Source organism: Capra hircus, chromosome 22, assembly GCF_001704415.2.
Source record: "Capra hircus breed San Clemente chromosome 22, ASM170441v1, whole genome shotgun sequence".
Classification (NCBI taxonomy): domain Eukaryota; kingdom Metazoa; phylum Chordata; class Mammalia; order Artiodactyla; family Bovidae; genus Capra; species Capra hircus.
Window position 1 is genome coordinate 50,982,620 of NC_030829.1, and position 18,456 is coordinate 51,001,075.

Sequence of the window (18,456 nt, forward strand, 5' to 3'; positions counted from 1 at the left end):
GCAAGGGCAAGTCTCATGAGACTTCCATCTCCAACTGCACAGGGTTAGGAGTGGGTAACTCCAGCTGGAGGGGGATGGGGAGCAACAAAGTAGTCATAGGCAGGTGTTCAAGCGAGCCAGAAAGAGTGTAAGGCAGGGAAGGGTGGGGCAGGGCCCTGCAACCGCAGTGGTCCATCCCTGCCCCCAAGCCTGAGGGGTCAGTGTTATATATATATGATAAGGTCAGCATGTGGGCCCTTCTAGTAGCCCTCAGCCTTGGCTGGAGTTAGGGGTGGTAGTGAGCAGGAGCTCCTGGAGAAAGCTAACCTTGTGACCAGAGTTGATTATTTTCTGTTGGAATAATAGCACAAGGACCATATGGGGTTACTGGTTATGGAGAGGGGCCTGGAGAGCTGGGTGTGAGGCCCTGCAGTAATGGTGGAATTGCCAAGCTGGGTGTTGGTGCTGACACACTGCTGGAGGGAGGGTCTGCTAGGTGTGGACTGCAACAGGATTGTCCTGGGCCTTCACTGGGTGCAGCCCCAAGTGTCTGGACCCTGGGGGTCTGCATGTGCTGGATGCACTGCTTGAGGCTCTGTCCACCTCTGACCATAGCTCTGCTGCTGCTGAGCCTGCCCCCATGACAGTTCCCTGGGCCGGGCCTCTGCACAAGGCTTCTGTGAGCCTCAGCACTGTGGCCACTGCTGCTTCTGCATTATCAGCCTATTCTTGTTTCCTCCTCTGTCCCACCTTATCTCAGCTTTGATGAAACATCCTGTCCAACACCTAAATATGAATTTCAAGCTCTGATCTTGTGGTTCTCCTGACATGCACGCTTTGGTAAGGGTGCTAAGTATGACAGGTTGTTGTTGTTGTTGTTTTTCGCCACACTGTGTGGTTTGTGGGATCTTAGTTCCCCGACCAGGGACGAAAACCCAGGCCTTCACCAGTGAGCTGCAGAGTCCTAACCATTGGATCACCAGGGAATTCCCAGGGGATTTTAAACCAAATCATCACAAAACTTTTTGAGGTGCCTCCCAGCCAGGTGTGTGCCCAGCTGGGTGCTCAAGAAGTGAAGTGTCAGACTACTGGGGCCCATCATATGGGCCATTTCAGACATTCTCTGGAGTCTTTGACAGGATTTCCCGGGCTTCATTTTGTTCAACTGTTTCCATGACAACTCCAAAGCTGTGACGTCAGAAAGATGATAGGGACTCACATATTCCCAAGAACAGAACTGGGATGGTCCCGAGGGTTCCAGGGCTGAAAAGGAAAAGTCTAAGAGCAAAGGGCCATGTCTATGTTTGTTTCCTGATCCGCGGCAAAGCACCTCCTAAACGTCGGGTCGCCACTACCCTCTCTGGGGACCCGCAGCACGAAGGCGGAAGTGAAGCGCCCGGAAAGGCGCCCTCTGCCCTTTAAATGGAGCTAATAACCCTAGACAGCCCCACCCCCTCCCGCCAAGGAAGGAGATTATTGGCTCTCCCTGACAGTATCGCTCTCCTATTGGTCCGTGGGCTAATGCCAACGTGCAGATTGGCCCCAAAGTTTTCTTTCGGTTTCCGGCGTCCCAGCAATGGCGGCTCTGGACTCCTTGTCGCTCTTCACTGGCCTCGGCCTGAGCGAGCAGAAGGCCCGCGAAACGCTCAAGAACACGGTTCTGAGCGCGCAGCTACGCGAGGCGGCGACCCAGGTGCGAACCTAAGTCCCTGGTCCCGGCTGCCGATTGTGCCCCAGCGCAGTGCCGGGTCGGGTCCCAAGCCCAAGCAGCCCACCTTGTCTTGCCCAGGCTTTTCTTACTGGGCGTGGGGCTTATCTCTGACCCCTCTGACCCCAGGCGCAGCAGACTCTGGGCTCCTCCATCGACAAGGCTACCGGGACCCTGCTCTACGGCTTGGCCTCCCGACTCCGGGATCCCCGGCGCCTTTCTTTCCTCGTGAGCTACATAGCCAGTAGGAAGATCCACACTGAGACCCAGCTGAGCGGTGAGACCCCTCCCTGACCTGCGCTTCCAACCCAAACTTCTCTCAGCCCAGACCTCTTTCTGTCCCTTCTGAGAAGTCCCTCGGTGTCGCTCTAGATTACTAGTTCTGCCTTCCCCTCTAAACCCAGGCCCTGGCACTGACAAATGGAGAGGGCCACCTCCGGTGAGACTGACTTGAAGAAACCTAGGTCTGATGAGGAACTTAACACTCGCTTCTTTCCTGAGGCCTCAGAGCTTCTCTAGAGGGGCACGACTTAATTTCCCAGGAGCCAAATTTATTGGGATTTTCTGGATGGATTAGGGTCGTGTCTTCCTATTTCTTGGAGCTGAGATGCCATAAATTGGTTCGCTCTTCTTTTTCAGCTGCCCTTGAGTACGTGCAGAGTCATCCCTTGGATCCCATCAATACTGAGGATTTCGAGCAGGAATGCGGTGTGGGCGTTGTGGTGACCCCAGAACAGATTGAAGAGGCCGTGAGTCTTCCCCCAGCCGTCAGTTGCCTCCTTAGGACTGACCCTGAACAGGAGTGGCTCAACTTTTCCAATCAGGGAGACCCCAGGGTGAGAGTGTGGGTTCCCGGAGCATTTCTGAACCACACGGTTTGGCTTTCTGTAGGTGGAGGCTGCCATAAATCGCCACCGAGCCAAGCTCCTGGTAGAGCGTTACCATTTCAACATGGGGCTGCTGATGGGTGAGCAGGGCCTGGGGCAAGGGACTGTGTTCTTGCGGGACATGCCTTTTCTTCTGGGGATGAGTGAGAGGGAGGTGGGAGGAGGAATAGGAGCACCTTAGAAGTGGTCTCGCTCTGGTTTCTGAGGTCAGCCAGGCCCTTTTCTTGGGAAAGCGGTTGGGAAATGCCCTGCTTTGCCTTTTTGCATCTTCTTCTATCCTTGTTTCTAGGAGAGGCTCGGGCTGCACTCAGGTGGGCAGATGGCAAAATGATCAAGCATGAAGTAGACATGCAGGTGGGTGCCTCTTGAGCTGAAGCAGGCAAAGGCCCTGCCAGAATGTCGAGTCCACTGAGGGGTACACGGGGCTGGGAGGGCAAGAGAGCCTATTTCTGTTGTCATGGTGGATAGCAGTGCCTAGGGTAGAGGGAGGAGCACCTGGCGAACAATCAAAGACTCGGGCCCCTGGGTTATGCCTAATTTGGGGTGAGTTGCTTTACTCTGAACCTCAGTTTCCTCATCTTGTAAATAGGGGTGATGTGGCCTTCATCTCAGGATGCTGGCAGAGAATCACAGGAGGGTGATGGCTGAGGTAGATGGCTTACCTCAATGCTGGGCCCACAGTTCCTCTGTGTAAATGGCTGTTTGTGTTACCTGAGCCTAATTGGACCCTCAGGAGGGAAAGAGTATTTGAGGCCACAGAAACATGTGAAGAGCAGAGGTGGGATGGGCTAGGTAGGTTTTTCAAGGCGGTGCCGGTAAATAGGCCCAGGAGCCTTTTGGTGGGTGTGTGGGTGGGATAAGTCGTGTCATCCTGTCCCAGCTCTGACTCTGGTCTCTGCTCAGGTCCTCCATCTTCTGGGTCCCAAGACGGAGACTGATCTGGAGAAGAAGCCCAAGGTGGGACTGAGCATGGTCTGGGGTCCCTGGGGATGAGGTAGGGTAGGGTGAAACTTTAGGTTGGGGAAGGGGGTATCTGAATCCAGTAATCCTAAGACCTTGACCATCTTTTGAACTTCTCTCAGGTGGCAAAGGCTCGGCCAGGAGAGACAGACCGAAGGACAGCAAAGGATGTGGTGGAGAATGGTGAGAGGCTTGAGGCTCCTGTCGGGTTCAGCTCCGTGCTTTCTGGGTTTTCCACCCGGTGGATCTTTACAGCCCCATCTCCTCAGGCCGTCATTTACTCAAGTCTGTCTTCTGCTGCAAGACTGGAATTTCCGGTGTTTCCTTTCTTTCCTTTACTCCGAAACTAGCCAGAGGCCTAAGGACTCTGGCTGTGTATCTCTTGTTTCTGGGGTTGGAGGAAGAGGGGACTGCTTGGTTCTGTTCTGGTTATAGGATATGGATACTATTGACAGGCACCTCCTTGAGCTGGATGTGATAGCTGTATCCAGTGAATTAAGTTTTCCTTGGTTCTTCTGCAGGCGAGGCTGTTGTTCAGACCCTGTCTCTGATGGAGCAGCTCCGAGGCGAGGCACTGAAGTTCCACAAACCTGGTGAGCAGGCAGATTGAAACTCTATGGAGGGCTGGATCTTTTCAATTTTATTGAAGTATAGTTGGTTTATAATGTGTAATTTCTGCTGTACAACAAACCGACTCAGTTATCTATTCTTTTTCACATTCTTTCTCATTGTGGTTTATCACCGGATGTTGAATGTAATTCCTTGTGCTATCCCATAAGACCTTGTTGTTTGGTCATCCTACATATTACAGTTTACATTGCTGATGCCAAACTCCCATTATCTCTCACCCTTTCCCCTCTTCTCCTTTGGAAACCACATGTTCTCTGTGTCTGTGAGTCTGTTTTATAGGTATGTTCGTTTGTGGTGGTGTTTAGATTCCACATGTAAGTGGTATCATATGGTATTTGTTTTTCTGACTTTCTTCACTTAGTATGACAGTCTCTTCAAGTCCATCCATGTTGTGCAAATGATATTATTTCATTCTTTCTGATAGCTGAGTAATATTTCATTGTATCTATGTACCACATTCTCTTGATCCATTCATCTGGCGATGGACATGTAGGCTGTTTCCATGTCTTGGCTGTTGAATGTAGCCAAGTTAAGGCTATTAAATGTAACCAAGACAAGGCTATTGAATGCTTTGAGTGTAGTGGTGTGTGTATCTTTTCAAATAATAGTTTTGTCTGGATACATGCCCACGAGTAAGATTGTTGATTCATATGCAACTCTTTTTAGTTTTTTGAGGAACCGCCATACTATTTTCCATATGGCTTCACCAGTTGACATTCTCAATATTGTAAGAGAGGTTCTTTTTCTTGTGGAGGGCTGGGTCTTAGTAGCAATTCTTATAGCCAGGTCCCTGGGGTTGGAAGCCCTGGGCTGTAGCCTGGTGTCATCAGGCTTGTTCTGGCCCTGGCAGGTGAGAACTACAAGACCCCAGGCTATGTGACCACTCCTCATACCATGGATCTACTGAAGCAGCACCTGGAGATCACTGGAGGACAGGTGGGTGGCAGTATTGGCAGGCAAGCTATGCCATCGTGACTTGCCTGCGGTTTGGGCTGCCTACATGCTACTCCACCTTACCTGTCATGATGGCCTCCCTAGGAAGGGTCATCCTTTAGTGTAGTCTGAGGTCTCACCTGCTTCCTCTGCGCCCATTCCCCTAATCTCAGGTTCGTACCCGGTTCCCGCCAGAGCCCAATGGAATCCTGCACATTGGACATGCCAAAGCAATCAATTTCAATTTTGGCTATGCCAAGGTGAGTGTGTCTGGGGACCTGGCAAGCAGGCTGACCACTTGCTACTCCCATGAGCAGGTACCAGAGGGGTGTCTGTCCCTACTTTTCTTGCTGCTCCCATAAAGTGTCCCAGAGCAGAAAGAGGCCTTGAAGGGGATACCTAGAAATGTGTGACAGATACTTCAGAATCCACCCAATTGGGCTCATTGAGAAAAAGATCTTGGTGAGGCAGTAAGTTCAAATCTGGGGAAATTCCCAGTGCTGCTTCTCGGAGTTAGGATGAGACTATGTTGTATCTCACATTAGTATAAGATGCCTTTTTTAGGGCATTTAGATACAGGAAGGTGAGTGAAAGATGTTTTAAATTCTGACATGGGTGAGCTCTGAGAAGCTCCCAGTTTGATGAGCTGGATTGTAGGAGCTGATGATAACAGGAGCTCACAGATACTGCAATTCTCCTAGGCCAACAATGGGATCTGTTTCCTGCGCTTTGATGACACCAACCCTGAGAAAGAGGAAGCAAAGTTCTTCACTGCCATCTACGACATGGTGGCCTGGCTGGGTATGGGCTGGGGAGGGCCTGGGCCGAACTGATTATCCATGGGCCTCTCCCCAGGCCACAGCCTGCCATTGGGTGCTCCTGACTGGTTGCTAATATTGTCCCATTGTCCCCCAGGTTACACCCCTTACAAGGTGACATATGCCTCCGATTATTTTGACCAGCTGTATGCCTGGGCTGTGGAGCTTATCTGCAGGTGAGGCCACGGTATGAAGCCAGATAGGCTGACCAGGGTACAGTCATGCCGGGCACTCACACCCCTTCCTCATAGGGGTCAGGCCTATGTGTGCCACCAGCGAGGAGAGGAGCTCAAAGGCCACAACCCACTGCCCTCACCCTGGAGAGACCGTCCCACAGAGGAGTCGCTGCTGCTCTTTGAGGTGGAGATCTGGGGGTGCAGTTGGGTCTCAGTGGGCCAGAATGCTGGGAATGAGATGCCATCAGGCTGAGTTGCAGCCAGAACCCTTGTTCCCGCTCAGGCAATGCGCAAGGGCAAGTTTGCTGAGGGTGAGGCCACATTGCGGATGAAGCTGGTGATGGAGGATGGCAAGATGGACCCCGTGGCCTACCGCGTCAAGTACACGCCGCACCACCGCACAGGGGACACCTGGTGAGCGTGAGCTCGGGGTGGGCTTGCGCAGTTGTGGGGTGGCGGGTGGGCCGAGGGTCGGGCAGAGTGGGGCTAGATGGTGGGGCCCACTGCCTGTGCCCTGCAGGTGCATCTACCCCACCTACGACTACACGCACTGCCTCTGTGACTCCATTGAGCACATCACCCACTCCCTCTGCACCAAGGAATTCCAGGCCCGGTGAGGGAGCTGGGCCCATGGGGAGGGGAGGGCCCGTGGGATTCCAGCGGCCCTTCCTGTAGTCTGTCCCGGGTTGGAGGTGGCCAGCCCTGACTCTGCCCTCCCACCGCAGACGCTCCTCCTACTTCTGGCTGTGCAACGCGCTGGACGTCTACTGTCCCGTGCAGTGGGAGTACGGCCGCCTCAATCTGCACTATGCTGTCGTCTCCAAGAGGAAGATTCTCCAGCTTGTGGCAGCTGGCGCTGTGCGGTACGTGTGGCTTTTGGCTTATCGAAGGTTGGCAGCACTAGTAGCATGTGCTGCCAACGGCCTTCTCATCCCCTCCTTGCCCACAGGGATTGGGATGATCCCCGGCTCTTCACGCTCACAGCCTTACGACGCCGGGGCTTTCCGCCCGAGGCCATCAACAACTTCTGTGCTCGGGTATAGCCCAGTGGTTTGGGTGGGCAGCTGGGGGCTGAGCACAGCAGTGTGTGGTTATGGCTGCGACTGAAGCTGACCTTTCCTGCTAGGTGGGAGTGACAGTGGCACAGACCACAATGGAACCACATCTGCTAGAAGCCTGTGTGCGTGATGTGCTGAATGACACGGCCCCTCGGGCCATGGCTGTGCTAGAGCCATTACAGGTGGTCATCACCAATTTTCCTGCTGCCAAGGTAAGTCTCCTTCAAGGTGTCTGTGTGTTGGGGGAGCGGCAGGGGGGTGTGCACCTGGGTTTGGGTGTGGGAATCCCAGTGCCTAGTGTGACTCAGACACTTCTCCTGCTCTAGGCCTTGGACATCCAGGTGCCCAACTTCCCAGCTGATGAGACCAAGGGCTTCCATCAGGTTCCCTTTGGATCCAATGTCTTCATTGAAAGGACGGACTTCAAAGAGGTGAATTGGGGGTGGGATGAAGGGTCCAGTTTGCTCCTGAGCTCAGTCCTGAGGGCCCATCATCCCTTCTTCAAATCAACCTCTGCTAGACATAGAGGTGGAAGAAGCCTCTTGTACCTGCCTGACCCTTGTAGCCTCTTGTGTTTCTCCACCTTCCTACTTCTAGGAGCCAGAGCCAGGCTATAAGCGCCTGGCATGGGGCCAGCCCGTGGGCCTGAGGCATACAGGCTACGTCATCGAGCTGCAGCATGTTGTCAAGGTGAGAGCCAGCTGCAGGCTTCCTGCTGCAGTGCCTGCGGGAGTGAGGATCTGGTGCAGCCTGCAGTCCTGGTAGTGGGGTCCAAGTCTGATTGCAGGCCCCGTGACTTCCCAGGGCCCCAGTGGCTGTGTGGAAAGCCTCAAGGTGACCTGCAGGCACGCAGATGCTGGTGAAAAGCCCAAGGCATTTATTCACTGGGTATCACAGCCTCTGACATGTGAGATCCGCCTCTACGAGCGACTGTGAGTGAACAGAGCTGGGGTTGGGGCAGGTTATGAGATGGGCATTGCTTGCTGTGGCTGCCCAGCGCAGTCTGACCTTTACTTTGGCTACAGATTTCAGCACAAGAACCCCGAGGATCCTGCTGAGGTGCCCGGTGGATTCTTAAGTGACCTGAACCCGGTAGGCTCATGGGGTATGGGGTGAGGGTGGTGGGCCTCCTTTGTGGCTCGATAGCCACCTGAGTTCTCTGCCCACAGGCCTCGCTACAAGTGGTGGAGGCTGCGTTAGTGGACTGTTCTGTGGCCCTGGCAAAGCCCTTCGACAAGTTCCAATTTGAGCGCCTTGGTTACTTTTCCGTGGATCCAGACAGCAACCAGGGACAGGTGCTTGAATCTACCTTTCTACCACAATGCTGGTGGTAGCCGCCACTATGCTGACATTTCCTTACTTAATCCTCCCCACCTGCAGTGGGATCCATGTTCCACTGAGGAGGAAATAGGCTCAGAGGTTAAGGCTATGTACAACATTTTCTATGAACCCTTCCTTACTTATTCCTCAAGGTAGGAGGCTGGCATAGGGATTGTTATAACTCTTATAAAATGAAGAGCCAGAGCCAGCCAGTCCTTTAACCAAAGTCAAAAAGTTGTTGAGAACTAGAGTTCTTTGGTGCTCGGCTCCTCTGGGATGAAGTGAGGGTTGGAGTGGGGTGTCTGGTGAGACTCACCCGGGCCTCCTGGCCTGGTTTGGGCTTGGTGGTCATTCTTGCCCCTCTGTCCTCCAGCTTGTCTTCAACCGAACCGTCACACTGAAGGAGGACCCAGGAAAAGTGTGAACTGCAAGTCCTGTGGACCTACCTCATCCTTTCGGAGGCTAGGGGTACCCAGACTCCATGTCAATAAAGAACAGTAAATCCCCTGGAGTCTGTGTGTTTCTCTCTGCTCTCCTAGCACCCGAGGGCCTTAGAGTCGTGCCGTGGGGCGGAGGGAAGGTGTACTGCACACAGAGCAGTACTGACAGCTTTGACATCGCCGGTGCACTTGGTGGTGGTCCAGGGGAGGCCTGGGCCTGACTGGGTACGTTCTGCACCTAGTCTGAGGAAACGGTGGGTCCTGGATGCTGCTGCACCATTGGAAGCCCTGTGTCAGAGGAACCTAGAAGGTCTGTGTCTGCCTGCATGCCTAGGCAGATGGAGAGGCCTGGCTCCTAGTCCAATCATCCAAAACTGTTGAGCACCTACTATGTGCCAGGCACAGCAGAATGAGGAAGACCTGTGTGGTGGCCTTCTAAGTCCACCATCTAGTTGGGGAGACAGAGGGTGATCAGGCATTGTGCAGAAGTCGTGGCCCTGGCGCCTGTGTAAGGCTGATCCGGGGTTCCTGATCCAGCCTGAGCCTCAAGACTATTCTCAGGAGGTGCCTCCTGAGGGGAACCCCAAAGGACTAGGGGTTTTCCAGGAAGGAGGAACAAGTGCAAAGGTCCAGAGGCCTTTTTAAGAAAGAGTATATGGCAGTCTGTTCCCCTCTGGGGCAGTGTGGGCTACTGGTGAGGCCCGCATGTGCCTGCAGCTTTAACACCCTCCACATTTTCCCTGTATACAAACACCAGGCTACCCGAGGCCCGCTTTAAGGTGGACTGGGCTGCGGAAGGTTCAATTAGGATAACAGCAGATGGAGGGTGAGGCGTGGGTCCCAGATGCTAGGGGATCCTGGAGGAGAGTGACCTGGGGCTTCTCAGGTGGGTTGCAGCTGGAGGCGCCGGGCGTAGGTCAGAGGTTGTGCGGGCCACCTTAAGTAAGAGGCCGCTCTCCGCACCGCGTGAGGCTGCGCTAAGGAGGCCTGGGCAGGAGGCAGAAGGGTGCTGAGACTGAGCTTCAAGCCCCGGCCTGCCCCGGCTCCAAGGCTAGGCAGATCTCCGGCCCTGGCTCCGCCCCACATGGAGGGGCGTCTGAGGGCGGGGCGCTCCGCCCTACACCCCAGGCTCTTGCCGCTACTGCAGCCCTACGCTCGGCCTCTCGCCTCGGCAGAAGCGTTCCCTTTAAGTCTGGCCAGGAGGCAGCCTTAACTCTCGCGGGATTCGACGCACCAATTATCGCGAGAGAGGCTTTCGGCACTCATTGGCTGTGAGGGTTGAATGTAAGATGGCGCCCAGGGAGCTGTGAGGGGAAAATCCTGTCGGTCTTGGAGCGGCGACGGCAGAACCGGGGCCCCGAGCGGTGCGGCGGGGCCGGCGGGTAGAACGGCGGCGGTGGCGGCGGCGGCGACGTCGCCGGGTGAGGACTCCAGCGGGGCAGGGATGCAGCGGGGTGCGGGCCTGAGACAGCGGGCCCACCCCACACAACGGCGGGCGGGGGCGGGCGGGCCGCTGCCGCTGGGCCCAGGAGACCTCGGGGCGGCTCCGGAGCCGAGAACGTCCCTGGGCTCGCGCGCCTCCGCCCCCTGGGTGGGGGAGGGGCGGCTCGGGGATTCGGGTGGGCGCGGCGCGCGAACGCGCGCCGGTGGGCGCGCGCGGCCGGGCCTGTTTATACGCTCGGGCGCGCGCGCGCTGTGCGGCCCTCCCGGTGCGCGTGGCCGCTGACGTGCGCGTTCCCGGCCCGGATATCTCGGCTCCTGGAGCTGCAGCCCGTGGGCCGCGGCGGCTTCCTGGGGCGCGCGCCCCGAAGTCGAGGGTCGCGGGCAGGCGCGCGCCGTGCTGTTGGGTGGCGGCACCGGTGCGACGGCGCGCAAGACACCCAGCTGTGGGGAGGGGCTGTGGGCGGACGGGCGGCTTGCAGTTTAAAGAAGGTTGTGGGTTGGACCCTTCTAGCTCAGGTGACGTCCCCGGACCGCCGGGGCCTAGGCCTAACGAGAAACCAACCTGCTTTGCGGGTTAGCTTGCGGCCCCGCTCCTCAGTGAAGTGGGCGAGATTGCTGGTACTCTTCAGAATGTGGTGTCCCGAGGCCCATGTGCGGGGTGGGTGCTTGGAGGGTGCTGCCCTGATTCTGAAACCGATCGCTGTTTGTCTGAGGGCAGCGAAACCTCTCGACTTTTCTCACCTTGTTTTGATGCTTTGTGTTGGAGAGGGAAGGCAAATCCTAGAAGGCCCGTCAGTGATACCTGTTTTCTTGTCATTAGAAAGTAATTCTTCATTAAAGCGCAATTCTTACACGTCACCTCTGTGCGCTCCGGAAGGGGATCCGCTTCTGTGGACGCTGTGAAACTACATGAGCTCTAAAATGCCGCTTTAAATCCTGAAATGCAGCCTTTTCCTCTGTGTGGTTGGGAGGGGCTTACTTGTAGTCTGTTAGGTTAAAGGGCCCGCTATTGCTCAGCCAGAAAGTTGCCCAGAACAGAATTGAACAACCCGAGTCAGTGTTTTGCCTTCTTTCGTAATTCCAAAGATCCTCAGCAGAAATTCCTGAAATCTGCCTGGAAAAGTCGCTTTTGATTTCACTTTAGGATTTCAGTCCTTTTCAGCGTTGTTTCTTTTTCTTTTTTTTAAATCCCTGTACTGTGTTCTGGTTCCAGGGAAAATCTAGCTTTGTCCAGAGAAATAGACTCTTTTCTAAGTCGGACTATCTGCTAGTTTATGTTTTACAGTCTTGCTTCATTAAATTTAAGGGAAAAGAAACTAAGAGGAACTAAAATTAGCAATCAAATTTGAAAATGATGGGGGTAGTTTTTCCTAATATACGAGACATTATCTTTAAGAACAAGTTAAAATTTGAAAACAGGCTGGGGATGGAAGGACTTCTTTGTTCTGTCTTCTTCAGAATGTTACAAGTCTTAAGAACTCAGGACAAGCAGCAGAAATGTATGCACCGTGGTGACTGGTGAGTTAAAATTATTCATATGCTGGGAATATGTGTGCAGTTTTTTTCCTGGTAATATTGAAACATTACAGATCCTGCCAATCATTCTGGGTACTGTCTGCCAGAAACGACTAGGTGCTAGAAAATTGAGTATGTGGGAGAACTGCAGCTTTGAATCCAGCCAGTTTGCTGCTTGGACAGTTTTTTCCTCTTAAACTATATCAGTGCAACTTTCAGGCTTTAGCATGACAAGGCATCACCTTTTCTAAGGATCAGAATATTTCAAAGACAAGCAGCCAAGTTTATCTAGGATACACTTAAAATATTAATATACCATTTAAGCCTACTTTTTCTGAAATTTTTAACCATTACGTTTGAGGTCTGCATTTTAAATTGGTGTCTGTAGATAATACTTTTCCATAAGCTCATTAGCTAAAATTTCCCCATTACAAGATGTCCTACTTCCACTCCTCTGTGATGCATAATTCGTGTATGTCTCCATGAACCTCTGCCTTTCCACAACCCCTTTCCACATGTGTTGCTGTTTTAAAGAAAAGATCAAATAGTGATTGAAGTTTCATGTAAATTTGAATTGCTCCAAAAGGTAACCAAAGTTACCAAAGTTAGGGGCTTTGGGTGTGGCTGTCCTCCATCATGACAACTTCAGAATCAGTGATTTCTTCCTTCAGGCTTGCATGCCTTCTTTAAGTTGAATCAAATACTAGTTTGTCTTTGATGTGCCATGCATCTTGCTTGTATTCTTTTTAAATGGCCAGCCTCAATCTGTAATGATCTTTTATTTCTTTGCTTCAGAATGAAATGTTAGGTGAACTCCTGTTCTTTTCAATTTCATTATCGGTAGTTGCCCTGCATTTTGTTCCAGATGTTTTAAGTCCAGGCTTCACTTAAATGCTTAGCTAGTTTTTTCCGGTCACATTGCATTGTGACTTCTAATTGTAAGTGCATGAAGAAATGATAATTAACCCCTTGCTTTGCTGAAAAGGGGACAAGAATGGTCCTTTGCTGTCACACTTTAGGCTAGTGCACAACTGTATGTAGAGCTGTTAGGCTGTGTCAGAAAGCTCTTTTTTTTGCACGTGTATGTGAAATATCTTTCTATACATATTAATTCAGTTGGTCTGTGTACAATCTAGTGAAAAATTTTAAAGTGAACCACTGTGTAACTAGCACCTTTTCAAGAGAGAGTAATGCCGGCACTGTTGAACCTTGCATGAGTCCCTTCTGGGTTATAGCTTCTCACTCCTTAGAGACAGTTACTGTTCTGACTTCTGTGATAATCATATTCTTTGTTTTTCTTTTTACTACCTTTGTATCCCTCGACAACATAGTTTTATTTAATTTTGAATTTTATATAAATGGAATCATGCTGTTTTGTATCTTTTAGCATTGTGCTTGTGCTTTGTGTCTGTCAGCATTGTGTGCAGCTGTAGTTCATTCATCCTCATTTCTGTGTAGTAGTCTGCTGTTTGAACAAACCATAATTTATTCATTCTATTATTGATAGACGTGTAGATTCCCTTCAGTTTGGGGCTGTTAACAATGCTGTTATGAACATTCTTGTTTATGTGCCTTTGTATGGGTGTCTGTCATGTACATGTAGGGATAGAATTGCTGGGTCATGTTTTCAGCCTCACTTAGATAAGGCAAACAGTTGTGCCAGTTTGCATCTCATCAGTCGTTGGTAGGAATGTGAATTTAAGTTCCTGGTTGAAAGTGTGTTGTCCAAAACTAGATCCATAGTGAAAATACCCCTAAATGAGGAGTTTCTCTGTCTAGTGAATGTCCTAATGGGCTAATTTCTATCATAAACCCTATGGTGGATTGATATCTTTAAGAATAGAACAGTGTCTCCCAAGTTCCTTCTTTGAAATGATTCCTTAGTTGTTAATTAGGACAAATGTGACTGTGACTCTTGACTCCTTAAAATGGAAATTGAATTTTTTTTTCGTTTGGAATGTGTTCTTCAAACCAGAACTAAGCTATCAGGATCCATTGCTAGTAGATGTGAGCCTTGAGAGGGGGCCCAGAAGCATGATCATTGGGTAAATAGGAAGAGGCAGGGCTCTGAGGCAGCTCTGAGCGTCTTAGTTGATCACATATTCAGGACCCACTCTGCAGAGCTGCATAGGGGAGTCGGGAAGAGCTATCAGATTTGAGGTCACTCAAGAAGGGGTGATTGCCCTGAGCACGTAGGCCTTTCCGTGGCACCTAAATAGGAAACAACAACAACAACAAACCCCAGCAAACAGGAATGCAGAATTGTTGCTTTGGAGTGACTTTCTCCTCTTGTGGACTAGAGGTGAAGTAATTGGAGTAATGATAACTGTGGTATACTGAGGACCTGCTCTTAGTTCTTGTAGAAGGAAGTACAGGGGAAATAACCCATAAAAATATGTGCAGTTATAGGGAAAATTTCCTGGGTCTGTTGATGGGGGGTTGGTTCATCTGTTTATTGTTTTGCAAAGCAGCTGTACTTAAAGTGTTCATTCAGAAGCAAATACTTAGTTACAGACTACCTTAAAGAGCTGCAGAGTGTTTCCCCCTTCATTTCTGACTTCCAAAAATTGAGAGTACTCAACTCTCCCTCCAGCCTCATGTTTTTCAGAAGTATTTTAGTTAATCAGTTTATTTATTGCTCCTCACTAAGTCTTTGCCTTGAAGCTAATTAAGAATCTTGTTTCTCTGGGAGTTATAAATTGTAGTTTCATTAAGTTTATCCATTTTTCTTCCTCTGTTACTGCGGCTCAGCCTTTTGTATCTTGTGAGCAACATCTTGAAGCTAACAGTCTTCATTATTATGCAGACTTCTGTAGCTTGATGGTTTTGTCTTTCAGAGTTCCAGATTTTGAGAGGGAAAAAAAATCAAACTATGATCAACCAAAATTGTTTGTGTGTCTCTTACTGTGGTATAACCACTGTACAAAAAACATTATTTTTTTAAACTGCTTTTTTGATTTAATACAAGTTGTGGAAAATGCAGGAGTGTATGAAACAGGAAGAAATTTAAGTCCTCCGTTATTCCACACCACCCAGGCATAGCTGCTGTTAGGCCAGTTTTTCTTCTTAGGTATATAATTAAGCCATACCAGGATATATAAATACAATTGTATGAGCCTTCTTTTTCACACATAATGTACTTTCTGTGTCATTAAATTTTTTTAGTTTGAAACCACACATTTTGGTTGTGGGAAAGTAGATCTTGTAGGTATTAACATGCTTTAAAAAAAAAATTTAAGTTACTATGTTACAGAAAGATCTGCTGAATCAACAAAAAGCTTGGAAACAAACAGACCTTCTTTATATGAATTTGGTGTATAATCAGAGTGGCATTTTAAATCATTGGGCAAAGAAATTTCAGTAATTCAGTAAATGATACAGGGACAAGTTATTGGGTCTTTGAAAAAAATAAACTTAGAGTTTTACCTCAGATGATGCAAAAGAAATTCTGAATGAATCAAAGCATTTGATAAAAGATATCCTATAAATTAAAAAATTGTGGGTGAATAAGTTCATGGTAAAGGTGGACTTTTTCTGAGCATAAAAACAAAGAAATATCACTGCTATTGAGAATTTCTTTAATCTGTCTCAGCGTTGTGTTTAATCACTGTTTTATTTAAATGTATTTCTGAAGCCTTTTTCTCCACCCCCTCTAAGCAGTACTTTTGTATCAGGTCAAATGCTGACTTAGTGTACTTTCATTATTGGGATGTGTTGTTGGTCTGGTAGATAATGCCAAGTGAGCAGGTTAAAAGGACAAGAAATGAAGCCTTGTGTGTAAATGAGCAGATTGAAATGTTGTTTCAAATTGGCCTTTTCCATTATATAATTTTTAAGTTCTGCATTGAATCCATTATTTGTTAATATTCTTTAGCTTCCTCTGATTTAGTGGTTCTCACATGATTCTGTGGACTTGTATAGCCAGTGAAGAACTTGCTGGGAGCTTAGTGGAAGGAAAAAGCAATGGGAATTGGAAGTAATGGCTTCTGCTTAGAGCCAACGATAGCTCTAAGCTTGAAGTACTGCAGAGGGTTTTATACTTGAGAGTCTCAGCTACTTAAAATACATGGCTGGCTATAAATGAAAAGGTGATTTTGTCATAGGATTTCAAATATTTTCAAAAGAACAGAAAAGAATATAATGAACTTGTGTATAAACCTTTATCAACATTTTCTAAGTTTTATAGAATTTTTCCTAATTAAAACTGTTGGTGTTTTCTTTTTTTTGATGGAAGCTTAAAGAATGAACTTTGAGGCTTTATAGCAGATACTCTTCCAAGGTTTTATCCCATTCTTTCTGAGAGATGAGTGTTTTATTTGCTGTCCTGCTCAGGGAATAAATTTATATTTGGACTGTTCTTGTGGTGAAACTGATCGTGACAAAAACTAAAATATGGCTAGCAGGGGTTAGTGAGAGGAAGATGTTTTGCATGCCCTAAACTTACCTTTCCTAGAGGATAGATGAGTGTTTAAAATTCATAGATCAGGAAACAGAGGTCATAGCATACGTAGCTGGTTTTACTTTTCATTTTATACCTTCCTATACGATTTGAGCAGTTTTCCTAAAAACAACAGATGTGTTTCTTTCACCCTCCCCCCTAAAGCGTCTGCCTGCATTGCAGGAGACCAGGTTCGATCCCTGGGTCGGGAAGATAGCCTGGAGAAGGAAATGGCAACCCACTCCGGTACTTTTGCCTGGAAAATCCATGGACGGAGAAGCCTGGCGTGCTGCAGTCCATGGGGTCACAGAGAGTCGGACAGGACTGAGCGACTTCACTTTCCTTTTCAAAAAAAACAAAGACAAAAAATAGGAAACAAAACCAGGTGGAATTCTACACTGAAAACTGAAGAAAGCTTGATTCTGGGAAGAAGAGTTGGTATAATTCTGCTTGTACTTAATGTCAGACTTCAGAGAAGGTTTAAGGAGGTTTAAGCCTCCTTGATTACTGAAACTGAGTGAAGGGAAACAAGGTCACTCAGAAAAGTTTGTGGACTACCTTTACCAAGCAGTATTTGTGTGAAGGTTTTCCGATTCTGTAAAGGTAACTTACTGTGTTTCTTTGTGCTTGTTCATACTTACCTTCTCCCAGATTTGAAGCAAGAAAAGGTTTTTGTTTTTTTTTTGGCATGATTCTCTATACTTCTTAAAAAATTGCTTTGGTACAATAGCTACCATTCTAGCACAGACAGTCTTTACATTTCAAGCCATCTCTTTAAGTATTTTACATGAATACAATTAATTATTGAAAAAAATGAATTTGGAGAAGTGTAAATTTCACTTGCCCCTGCTGGTCTTCTGTAATGGAGGTGAAAAACTGAAATACGTACCAGCATAGTAAAGAACTGGTAAATGGTGGTTCACACAATTCTCTCCTTTATCCCTTTTTGAGCAGAAGGTTGTATGTAATTGAGTATTAGGGTCACATACTGTGAACTTTGTAATGTTATTAGATCTATATTATGAGAGAGGCTTCCTTAGGAAGGAAGTTTCAGTTACGATGCTCTTATCAGAGGGAAGCTTTGACACAGTCTGTGCCAGTGTGGTTAGTGACTGTGGGTCACCTATGCTGGAGTGGCCTGCTCTGAATATGAAGTGCTTGGCCTTGAGTGCGTGCATGCTGTTGCTTTAGTTGGGTCTGACGCTCTGCCACCCAACGGACGGTAGTCTTCCAGGTTCCTCTGTCCATGGGATACTCCAGGCAGAAGTACTGGAATGGGTTGCCATGCCCCCCTCCAAGGGATCTTCGCAACCCAGGGATCAAACCCATGTTTCTTAAGTCTCCTGCACTGGCAGGAGGTTCTTTACTGCTGCACCACCTGGGAAACCCTGATGCTGCCCCTGTTTTATGTGCCATGGGTGTTATTGATAGCTTAATCTTGAAGTCTCATAGCAGACCTCCTAATTATCTGTTCTGGGAAAGATAACTGAGAGTCTCTGCAGCAGAGAGAAGGGAGACCTGGGCAGGAGAGGTGGTTAGAAGAGATGAGAAACGGACAAATAGGAGTTAAATTTCACAAGATAAGAGGCCATCAGCAACAGCTTCACCTTTCACTCTGCTGACCTGTACTTGGCATTTTCTGTACTCTGTTGTGCTTGGGGTTTCCTGACTCCCATGTGGAGGCTTCCCTGAGAGTAGTGGTCTAGGCCTTTTAGACAGGACGAGGTATACATAGTATGCTTTATTTATGGAGAAATACATTTGCAATGTATTATGGACCTCATAATAAAAGATTTGTTGCTGAGATCTGTTCTGTTTGAAAGTACCTGAATATAATTTGTATACTATACTTAAACAGCATCCCACAGAAGTATTACCAGTGTCAGGAAATTAATAGCAGTATGGATCATATTTTTCCTTTGGTCTCTTGCCCTGGATGTATAGTTTGTTTTTTTTTTTCCCCTTCAAGGTATAGATTAGCCATTTACTAGGGGAAAGCATAACATTTTATTATTGTAAGTTATACATGTTACAGAAACAAAGAGTCATAATCCTTGTTCCACATTGAATTCCAGATGCAACAGATAAGTACCTACATGTGTCAGCCATTCAGAGAGGACCAGGATACAGTCTTGTCTACTAGAGTTTAGA

The 18,456-nt window shown here is 48.7% G+C and overlaps 2 protein-coding genes across 3 annotated transcripts in view; both read left to right on the forward strand.

Moving 5' to 3' along the window:
* Window positions 1,201-8,980, forward strand: QARS (glutaminyl-tRNA synthetase). Its single transcript, XM_005695970.3, has 24 exons — window positions 1,201-1,672; window positions 1,817-1,964; window positions 2,327-2,436; window positions 2,579-2,654; window positions 2,864-2,928; window positions 3,478-3,531; window positions 3,657-3,717; window positions 4,056-4,127; window positions 5,015-5,100; window positions 5,271-5,357; window positions 5,799-5,898; window positions 6,013-6,091; window positions 6,167-6,275; window positions 6,375-6,505; window positions 6,612-6,704; window positions 6,817-6,954; window positions 7,041-7,128; window positions 7,218-7,361; window positions 7,476-7,580; window positions 7,747-7,839; window positions 7,954-8,081; window positions 8,175-8,241; window positions 8,319-8,444; window positions 8,843-8,980. Exons 1-24 carry the CDS (start codon window positions 1,556-1,558, stop codon window positions 8,891-8,893), a joined length of 2,328 nt encoding a protein of 775 aa, XP_005696027.1. The 5' UTR covers window positions 1,201-1,555; the 3' UTR covers window positions 8,894-8,980.
* The window catches only part of QRICH1 (glutamine rich 1), a 42,729-nt gene continuing 34,186 nt past the window's right edge, over window positions 9,914-18,456 (forward strand). The window contains exons 1-2 of one of the 2 annotated variants that reach the window (XM_018067163.1): window positions 10,652-10,768; window positions 11,811-11,870. The gene's annotated coding sequence lies outside the window, so the exon portion shown is untranslated. Of the gene's footprint in view, window positions 10,331-10,651; window positions 10,769-11,810; window positions 11,871-18,456 lie in introns of those variants that run through there. The other variant, XM_018067162.1, reaches the window with a different exon arrangement.

Coding starts and splice junctions, on each gene's coding strand:
- QARS (XM_005695970.3), top strand. CDS start 1,556: ATGGCGGCTCTGGACTCCTTGTCGCTCTTCACTGGCCTCGGCCTGAGC. Junction 1,673..1,816: donor TACGCGAGGCGGCGACCCAG/GTGCGAACCTAA, acceptor CTCTGACCCCAG/GCGCAGCAGACTCTGGGCTC. Junction 8,242..8,318: donor TCTTAAGTGACCTGAACCCG/GTAGGCTCATGG, acceptor CTCTGCCCACAG/GCCTCGCTACAAGTGGTGGA.